The sequence below is a fragment of the Zonotrichia albicollis genome, chromosome 5 (assembly GCF_047830755.1).
Source record: "Zonotrichia albicollis isolate bZonAlb1 chromosome 5, bZonAlb1.hap1, whole genome shotgun sequence".
NCBI classification, from domain to species: Eukaryota; Metazoa; Chordata; class Aves; order Passeriformes; family Passerellidae; genus Zonotrichia; species Zonotrichia albicollis.
The window spans coordinates 11,964,152-11,974,928 of record NC_133823.1 but is presented as its reverse complement, the minus strand read 5'-3'; the positions used below and the strand labels follow the sequence as shown (position 1 = coordinate 11,974,928).

The 10,777-nt window shown below is 44.0% G+C and overlaps 1 protein-coding gene across 1 annotated transcript in view; it reads left to right on the top strand.

Moving 5' to 3' along the window:
* Window positions 1-5,915: 5,915 nt before the first annotated feature.
* ARHGAP10 (Rho GTPase activating protein 10) overlaps window positions 5,916-10,777 on the top strand; it is a 144,326-nt gene continuing 139,464 nt past the window's right edge. Inside the window, exon 1 of the mRNA XM_005485312.4 lies at window positions 5,916-6,275. Within this exon, the coding sequence (XP_005485369.2) occupies window positions 6,122-6,275 (154 nt within the window). The 5' untranslated portion in view covers window positions 5,916-6,121. The remainder of the gene's footprint in view (window positions 6,276-10,777) is intronic.

Below are 10,777 nucleotides of genomic sequence, written 5' to 3'. Positions count from 1 at the left end.
GCAGCTCGTGCCAGCGCAGGGCTGTGGAAAGGATCCGCAGCCATGCCCGGTGCTGTCCCTTGGCGGTCCGAGCTGTTCAGGGCTGCTCGGCCAGCACGGAAGAACCACCACCTTAACTGCTGCCCAGCGCTGTGTAGCACCGCCTCCCTACACTGCTTTGTAGTCACCGTGCTCCTGACTCTAAGTTTTAATTCCCCTCTTGGTAAGTTCCCGAGAACCTCAGGGGAGAACAACACCGGCTTTAAGTAATAAACAAGCTTTTCTTGGACCTTTGATTGAGAGTTTTGCTCGGCAGCCGCAGACCGCGAGGAGCAAAATCCAGAGCTTGGCTCCACATCCCGAGTTCCGTATCCTGCCCCCTCCCATTCCTGTGCCACCGCTTACCTTCCCTGTGGAGCTGTCTGCTCCGGGAACAGCCCCAGTCGGGAGCAGCCCCGTTCGGAGCCCCGGAGTGCAGCTCTAAAAAGGCAGAGTTCATTCGGTCATGTCCTACTTCTGCGGCAGGAACAGGCCGCGGCATTGTTTACTAATTATGAAGCGTTTGGAAGCTGCTCATCTCTACTTTCCCGTTTTAAAGCATGAATGCAGCTCTTCCACGCTTTTACAGCTGTGGATATTGTGCGTGCATACCCTTTTAGAAACAAATGAGCGTTGTGTAAAAATGCCAGGCCAGCATTTTGAACAAGATGAAAAGAGCACGTACGGAGTGGGAGCATGAGTCTCAATGGAACGCTGTAGCAGCTAAACTGTGAGCTGTGCTAGAAAAAATATAACTGGTAAAACACTTGGGCTGAATGAAGTCCATGAGGATGTGTAAGTATCGGTATCAAAAAGTATCAAATACTTCATATGAGGACTGAGCTCCAAAGGAGGATATATATTAAATCAATTTGTTGATTGGTACCAACAAGCCTTCATTCAGTTTTGAAAGAAAAAAAAAAAAAGCTGTGAACTTTAAATTAGTTACAGATAGGGAACAACCTTTTTGGACTTCGTCTTAATTATGCTTTCCATCTAGACGAGGATAATATGAGGCAAAGAAAATGTTAGCACCTGTGGGACATCATGAGCAAGAAGGAGAGAAAAAACACAATGCAATTATCACCTGCGGTCAGAGAGGTGTAGCAGGAGCTGGTCTGCACCAAACACTGTAATGGGCAATTATCTCTGGCCCTCCATGGTTCTCCAAACTAATTCAGCTGTATTTTTTGTCAGAGGAAAGAAATGCTAGTGGGTAGCATAAATGCTTTATAGGGCATATTTTTAAGCATAAATGAAATAGAACTGTGTGCTAATTTGACCTATTTGTGAATATTACTAAAATATGGCAGAGTAAAACCCTTGAAATTCACAAGAGTCCATTCATTTAAAAGGCTGGGGAGGATACTTGTTAATTTCATACTCACAACTTTGTGATGGAACACTTCAGGAAAAAATGGCCCCAGGATACAATGCTTTGTAACACTGACAAAACACACAGCAGTTTTCTAAAATAATTTGTTGGGTAAAGCTTGCGCTGTAAAGGAGTGACAGAAAGGTGTCCGGTTTTCGGCTGTTTGAAGGGCCTGGAAAGGCCCGGAGTGGCTTTGGGGCAGCCCGCGTATCAAAGGACGAGAAGAGGCTTCAGTTCTTCTTTCGGTCTTTATGTTTATTAATTGTTTATCTAAAAGATTTTCTTTCGGCCCGACAGAGGTCTGCTCAGCAGCCAGCCATGAGCACACTCTCCTGCCCTCCGGACAGTCACCTATCTTTATACCCATTGTTACGTGTACAATATTTATCATTTTTCTCCAATACCATTTATTCTTATTGCCCAGTGCACTTTTAGTAATGACCAATCCCAAAGTGCCACCATCATCATAGAAGATAGAAGAGAAGAAAAAGAAGAAGAAAGACAAGACACGCCCCAATTCCTCCATCTTACTTCTCTAAACCCCCCTGTACATAAATCCTAAACCCTGTGTCTCACCCTCTAATTAACTAATCCCTTCACCATTCACCCCAGTGAAGTCCTCCTATCCTCATACAAGTGTCGTCTCCCGTGTAAGATCAAAGTCCAGCCACCAAACACTTCTAGCAACATTCCAAGACTCCCGAGCCCCCCAAGGGTGGTCTCGGTAGCTCGGCACCTCAGTCCTGAGGTGCTGAGATCCCACAGAAAGGAATGCCCATCAGATATATACATGATTTCCATAATAATCATCAAATTGGCTGAATAGAATAAATAATGTTGGTCTGCACGGTGAGTGCTTGCAGACCAGTCTGTTTTTATATATGAACTGCTGATGGATGAGAGGGAGCATGCAACATCGAGGTATCTCACATGTGCATCAGACCCCTAAGGTGTTGCAAGTCAACTGTGATGACACAGTCATAAGTGAAATGGGAATTAGAAGGAAACTCTTTAAACCCTCTATTAAACCCATGACAAAGGTAAAAGTGCTTAGACAAAGACAAAAAAATTATAATTCCTTGGAAGGCTGCTGTTGCTAATGATGTTTTGAACAACACAGCTGTGTGTTGGAAATGGTGGGAGCTGATATCAATTCTCTGTAACAAAACATCAGTAAAACTGAAAGCTAAATTCACTAATTTCTAACCTGTCTCTCCTTAACATGCAGCCTGGAGACACAATCAGCCACACATCAGAATATCATCTTCCATAAAAATCAGAATGGAGATCTGAAAAGAACACAAGGAAGGTAAGATGGAACAAAACATATGATATGCTGGTGTACGCCTATTGTATAAAATGACTTGAAGAGGGTATTTCCTGAAACCATGTTTGCAGAGAATGTCAAAGGAAAACAACCAAAGCAAAGATAAATACACAGTTTATGGACAGGATATTGCTACAGCTTCACATAATGAATCTGTGGCATAGTCTCTTAAAATAGGCTACAAGAAGGCTGTAAAATTTGATGACCTTGAGTAGGGAGTGGCAGAAAAGCAGAGATTTTTCTGATACAAAGCCACTTGGAGCTTTAATTAGTGGTGGTAATTAGTGGTAAAAGGGCAACTCCTTTTATTGCTCATTACATAGGTAATTGTTGTGCATAAATAATAGCTTATTATTTCTCCTTGGTGTTCCATCTTTTGTTTTAAATCACAATTCTGCTTTTTCAGAGTGTGACAGTATTTCGAACTTGTGGGTAAAGTTTAGGAAAACATATATTTAATAACTGTAGTGGTAGGAATCCAGCATGTCGTTTTGATTACCTGGATAAAGAGTGTAGAATTTCAATTTAGTAGTGAGTTTGCTTTCTTGTTTTATTATGTAAATAGAAGTTTACTTTCTTTATTTTGGGAAAAAAAATGTTATTTTTATCTATATAAATTGGACTGAATGCTATTCTTAGCTACAACTAGAAAGGAATACATTTTTATTTCACATGATTGAGGCAGGTGGACCAATTTCCCCTGATGAGCCTGTCATAGTAGGACAAATCTAAATTTCAGACCTGATGGGTATTTTTGCCAGATAAAAATCCCCACGACTAAGACAAACATTCAGTTTTTAAAATAATTTTTATTTCAGTGCAAACAACTCCACACAAAGCATGGGACCCCACTACTTTACAGCACTTTAGTGAAAATATAATAGGGAAATTAAAATAACTAAAAACAGCCATGAAAAATATTATTCTAACTTTAATGCTGGAGACAACTACAGAACAAAGTAAACGAACTATCCATGGGAGACATACTTATACTTGAAATGCTGCTTCAGTAATCTAAACAGAGATAAAGATTGTTTGTTATTTAAGGTGGTTTTCTTTTTCTTTTTAAACTGATTTTTGAATAGCATAGAAACTTCTCAGCTAAGTAATATTAGAAAATAAGAATCAGCAGATAATGTGATCTAGCAGGTGGAACACTTGGCTGAAAAACTGAATGTTCAGGATCAGCTCTCAATAGCCCCTCCTGGTCTGCTGTGACTTCAGGCAAATCATCTGCATGTTTAGGCAGAATCTCATTTGGAGGGGCCACACTCATTTTCAGACTGCTTTCAGAAACTACACTTACCCTTGAGCCTTCATGTCAAGCCCCTTCTCCCTGGCCCTGTCTTTACATAATTGTGTTTTCTTACCATCCTTATCTACATAAACAATGAGGATGTTATCTTGCCCTTTGATCAAGAAATGCTATGTTTACTCACTTGAGCTCTGTGATTGCTGCCAGATGAGTAACACACATCCTCAGACTGGTTTCTGAAGCAGCCTCTGAAGTGGACAGGTATTAAAAAACCCAAATGTTTGCAAAATTGAATACTTCCCAATATACAGCTTTATGAACAGGAGTAATTGAAAATGAGATTTGTAAAGTGCCCACCTATTTCCATACTTGACTTCTCCAGGTCAGTGCATGGGGTTATACAGAAAAAGCTTGATAGTTATACCACCAGTTATCTTCATCTCAGAAGGGAAAGGGAACCCAATTTGCCAAAATACAGAAAAAAATAGATTGAATTGACTCCCGAAGTAGACACTCATGACTAATATATATATACCTTCCAATCATCTGAAAAAGTCCCACGAAACCACTCTGGATTGTCAAACCATTGAAACCATGAATTATAGCTAAATTATAAACACAAATATAACTATAAGCCTTTTCTGCCTTCTTCATTAGTTTCCTAACATTCTTAACTGAAACAATTCAGCATTGAGTGGTCTTCTCAGGGTCTTGCTGTTGCCACAGTTCTTGTTCACAAGACTGTAGTAGTTTATTGAATGAAGACATGAAGGTGAGTCTGTATCTCCTTTACTGGGTATTTCATGTACAGACACAAGTGGGACAGGGTGAGCAACACCAGCCTTCTCAGCTGGTAGAAAACCACCACCACAGCCAATTTTGGCTCAAGCAGCCCATGTGCTGCTCTGTGCATCCTCCCTCTGAGAGCCTGCTCGGCCCCTTCCTAAAGCTCACAGAGGATTCCATGAGATGCAGGGGCCCCAGTGACTGGTACAGTCACAGAACCATTGAATATGCCGAGTAGGAAGGGACCCATCAGAATCATTGAGTCCAACTCTGGCCCTGCACAGGACATCCCAGGAATCCCACCATGTTCCTGAGAGCGCTGTCCAAACACTTCTTGAGTCTGTCAGGCTTGAGGCTGTGACCACTTCCCTGGGAAGCCTTTTCAAGTACCCAACCACCCTCTGGGTGAAAAACCTTTTCCTGATACACAATGTAAACCACCTATGACTCAGTTTCATGCTGTTTTCTCAAGTCTTGTCATTGGGTACCACAGAGATCAGTGCCCACACCTCCTCTTCCCCTCACGAACAAGTTGAAGACCACAATGAGGTCTCTCATCAGTTCCCTCCAGGTTGAACAAACCAAGTGACTACAGCTGCTCCTCATATGGCTTCCCCTCAAAACCCTTCACCATTCTCGTAGCCCTCCTTTGGACACTCTCTAATAGCTTAATGCCGTTTTTTTAATGTGGCACCCAAAGCTGTTCCCAGCTCTCGAGGTGAGGCCGCCCCAGTGCAGAGCAGGGCAAGGCAATCCCCTCCCTTGATCGGCAGCCTGATGTCCCCCAGGACAGGGCTGGCCCTCCCGGTTACCAGGGCACTGACTCGCGTTAAACCTTCCATGGACCAGCACCCCCAGGTCCTTTGCACAGCGCTGCTCTCCTGTTCCCCAGGCTACACACGGAGCCAGGGCTGTCCGGTCCCAGGTGCAGACTCCCGCGCTTGCCCCTGGCGGGGTTGGTGCCTGTCCATCGGTAACTCACAGCGGTGTCCATGCGGAGCACAGAGCTCTCTCGGTAGCGGTACCTGCTCCCGTTCTCCGCTCGGGGACGCCCGCAGCGCCTCAGCTGAGCTGCCTTACCCGGGCACCGGGCGCACCGGGGCGGCCCCAGCGCCCCGCCCGGAGCCGGAGCCGCCGCGGGGAGCGGGGAAGGGGCGGGCCGTGGGCTCTGCCCGCCCCGCTCGGGCGTGTCCCGGCGGGGCTGCCGGGAGGGCGGCTCTGCTGAGCTCGGCTGTCTGTGCCCGCGCCCAGCCCTGAGAGGGGGGAGCCGCTGCTCCGTCTTTGTGGCCACTGCTGCGGAGGGCGGCGGTGCTGCGGTTCGCGGGGAGCCGAGCCCGGCGCGGCGGCAGCAGCGGCAGCCATGGGGCTGCAGCCCCTGGAATTCAGCGACTGCTACCTGGACAGCCCCTGGTTCAGGGAGCGGGTGAGAGCCCACGAGGCCGAGCTGGAGAAGACCAATAAGTTTATCAAGGAGTTGCTGAAGGATGGCAAGAACCTGATCGCCGCGACCAAGAGTGAGTGGCGGGAGCGGGGGGAGCTGCGGGGGCGGCTGCCCGGCGCCGGGAGCTTTGCCTTTGAGCCGGCGGCGCTCGCCTTTGTGGCATGGAGCTCTGCACCGGCGTTCTCCAGCCTCTCCCTGGGGCTCCCCATCAGCCGCTTGGAGACGCGGGTCCTCTGCAGCTCTTGTCCGCGGAGGGAAATGAGGGATAGAGGCGGTGGCAGCGCCGAGGGACTCCTGTTGCATCTGCCCTGTTCCTGGGCCGGGCCTGGCTGCTGTTTTCGGCGGTGCCGAGCCCGAGCAGCCCCGGCTGCCGTGTGAATCCCCCGGGAGCGCTCGGTCACTCGGTGCTAGGTGCTGCCGGTGCGCTGCGAGCTGAGCGGCCGCGAACCGCGTACTGACCACAACCATGGCGTGCCTGTATGCTGCAGCCTGTGGAGAGGCTGCTGGAAAATGCCTCTGTCAAAAGAAGTGTGCTCAGGAATTTTCAGACTTAGTTTTGTGCTGACAGCGCTGGTTACCAGTTCTATGCCTTTGGCCTCTTAAAATGTGCTAGTGTTTTGTTAATGCTGAGTTTAATTGTTGAGTATATACACGGTGTATATAAATAGCTAGCTATATTGTGTTTTATGTGGGAATCATGTTTTTTGCATTGAATAACCACGTCCATGCATGTTCTTAGTATTTTTGTTGTTATTTTATTGTGCTAATGCATTTTTTCCATTTAACATAAGACACAGTTGTGTAGTCACCTAAATATGTGGTAGGATGATTTGCTATACCAATTTTCAAATAAACCACTAATAGTGCTCTGGCACTTTGTTCTCGGAAGTGCACAGCACCTATGGTAGGGTAAACTCCTGAAGCCAGGAAACCATGCTGTCAGGATGTTTCCATTAAACTGATAGGGTTTTGGCTGGTGGTTTAATCAGTGTAGCTGCCTGGATATGGTGAAATTTTTAAAACCAGAATTAACTCATTTCTGTAAATAAAAACCACTGTTTTCTGATTTTGTCTTCAGTAGAAAATGCCATATCAAATGTCACTGGTGTGTAACTGTTATTCTTTGGCCAGTTTACATTTAGTTACTGCACATTGTGATCTTGGAGGATTATTCCAAATCTGTGACTTGAAGTGTCAGTATAAATCATCTTAACTTGGGGTATAAAGTAAAAAAGTGTCTCCAAAATTGGATAAGAACACTAGAGGGAAATAATTCAATTTCTCTTCCTCAAGCATCTAGACATTATTTTGGCAACTGCCCTAAGCTCTCAGTTGCTCGTGTACAGTAATGTATACAATGTATACAAAACTTAATTTGAAAGCATGGAGCTGGCTGTGGTGAGGAAAGCCCTAACTCAAATGAGCATCCTGTCCACAGCTTGAGTGTCCACAGCATTCCAGAATCCTGTGCTGTTAAATTGGCTTTGTGTGCAGTGCTCAGGGTGCTTTCCTGTGTGTGGTGGAAGCCAAGTGTGCTGGCCAGAGCCACCTGGCCTGGGAGGGCTCCATGAAATACTTTGGGCTAGCCCATGAGTAATATTTAGAGAGGCTGAGATCCTGCCTGTTCAGGTCTAAGCCTTGCCTTCCTTTCTGAGATGAGAGTCTCAGGTTTATTCTTAGTTTAGTTGCTGTACCTTATTCTAACAAACATCTTCAGCATACTTGTTTGAAAAGTACAAACAGGTTAGACCCTTCTTCCCACATTTCAGGTTTCTGCAGTTGCCTCTCCTCTTTAGAGTGCCTTGAGTGACAGGTTTGAAGCTGAGTTGCCTTCTGCTGCTGCTGGTGAAGGAGTGCCACTGTTCAACAGACAGTTAAAGACAAATTGAAGTAGAGGAAGCACAGGGAGCCCAGTGGTTAAAACCCACTAAAACCCCAGTGTTAGGGTATTGGCCCTCCTTGTGTTTCCAGAAGAAAACGTTATCATCTAAATTCTTTGAGGAACTTGATTTATTTGCTGTCAGGAAACCAAATGGGATTAGTATTTGTTCCAAAAACCCAGCTTCAGAAGTGGTCTAGACACAATGGTCTATTCATTTGTGTCCAAACTGCATTTTCTGCACAAAGAGTTTCACTGCAATTTTGAGAATGTGATAATAAAGCAGGGTGTAGTGAGCTTAGATGATTGCCTCTTAAACAACAGTTGCTGACAATTTTTAGAAAATTGTCTGTTTTAGTCTTTTCAACGAAAAATATCATCTCGATAATAGCTAAAATATTTCCCTGTTTCTAGAACTGGTAAAATATGAGATTTGCACTTGGTGTAATTGATATGTGAGTGTGATAAGCTGCTCTGAGTGGTGTGTAATGTATAAAACTCAGTAGGTGCACTATTGTTCTTTAATTTGTGGGAGATGTGTAATTTGTGAGACTGCAATAGACACTGCATTTCAGCATTTCACTCCCTTAGCAATTTTCTTATTTCACTTATAAAGCTGGCAGCAAACGTTATGGGGATTCTTTAGGTGTGAATAACTGATGCAATTGTCTGGATCCCTCTTCCTGCCTGACAGACAGCCTTGTCAGTGACTTTGATGCTGCCTGCACTGGGTAACATCTTGACATGTGATAGCAGATACTGCTGCCACTCCCTCTAATTCATAGAACTATCAGTGGCTTGCAGGGCACAACAGTAACACAATGTGGGTCCTCTCACTGGCTCCTTTCCCTTTCTCTCCTCAGTCGTATGAGATTGTATTTTTCACCTAAAACTCTGAAGGATTGATTTTTGTTAGTACAGGACTGTACTGCTTAAAAAAAAGAACAAAAAAAAAAAGGCATTTTGAAATTGTTGGATTTCCAAAGTCAAGCATACTTCAAGTGTATCTTTACACTTTAAAGTTTCAGTAGTTTCAGTAATGTGATAGAGAGACAAACAAGAGTGACTCAAAGCTGTCTATTTCCTGTGTCAGGTTTTGAATCACCAAGTTGTCTAGTTCAAGCTAAATATTGGAAAGATGAGTTAGCAATAGCTGATTCTTCCTTTTCTTATGACAGTTAAATGTGTTTTAAAGTAGCACAAACCCATTTTTCCTTACTGTTACTAATCAGTAAATACAAGTGGCATGCACTTGTGCTTTTTAAAATGGAAATGTAATATTTCTTGGGGGATTCCAATTCAGTTAAACAAGTTAGGATCAATGTGGTTTATAAATAACTTCTGGATGGAGGAAGTTGTGCTTCAGTGAAAGTGAATTTAAAGGTGCCTGATAAGAGAATCCTTATTCTGATTCATGAAAGGAATGTAAGAGGTTTAGTTCTGAGCTCCTAAAAATCTGCAGTGCAATTTGTTGGAAGCTAAAGAATACAACACTGGATAAATACTGTGTATTTAGTCTGAATTCTCCCTGTGTTGATCCAACTCTCAATGAGTGTGAGATTCTTGGGGGGCTTTGGCGATATTTTTGAAGGGTTTTTTTTTGGTTTTTTTTTTTTTTTTGTATACCTGCAGCAGGAGCTGTCACTGCTAATGAGATGCCAAGTGGAGTAGGAAGAGTCAGAATGAGTACAGGTTTTGGCTCTCTCACAGGGCCTTGCAAAGGATGCTCGTGAGTGCATCAACAGCTCACAGCTGTTCCTGAAAGCAGAGACTCACCATTCTTGGATTTAGCCTCAAATTGGAGCAGAATTCAGTTTGAGCCAGCTGCAGTGACTTTGTGATGGGCTGGTGAAGACAGAAGATGGATGTACTGGGTGCAGTGGGCATCCTGGCTATCAGTGCAGCCCAGCATACTCAGTGGCTGTTTCTTACTGCTATTTGCTTTTTGTGTTTTTCGTGGAAGAGTTATTTCTTGCACTCTTCCAGACAGCATACAAAATGGCAACCAAATTTATTTTCTGTGTAGAGTTAGTGACGAGTATTTGCTTTAACAAAGATGACTGAAGAACCTAATCCAGTCCCAAGCCCCAGTTTGGTATCTGAATTGTGCAAACCCTTATGCTTTTTCTTGGCCAGTCCTCCTGGTGTGTGGTGGTGGTTGACCTTCCAGACACTGGTCTAGTTAGATTTTGGCCTGACTTGGTGTATATATTATTATGTAAATATAAAAGCTGTGGTAATCCACAAAAAAACACCACATAAAAACCTCTCAGACCACTTGAGCTGAGGTGCATTTTTTTCTTAAGCACTAATTGTCTAGTTTTTAAAGCTTTCCTTAATATAATCTGCAGTTATGAAACCATGTGTAATGTGTGCCAGCTTCCAAAGTCTTAGGAAGTTTTTTTTTGTAACAAAAATGTTATACTGACATTCCAGTATGTGTCAAAGAAGTAAGACAAAGCCACTAATATAGGGCTTATTAATAACTTCTAGACAAGAAATGGGCATTCACTAAAGATTTAGGTAGAACCCAAAGGTTGAGTAAAAACTTAATGCCATTTTACTTAATGGGGAAGGGGGGAATATTGCAAGTGGGTCTTAGTTTAACTTGTGTGCAAAATTTCCTAAGTCAGCTGAGGTTAGTTGGAGCTCTATATTTGATTATTTTGCCTTGAATTCAGTGAGACCTCTGAATT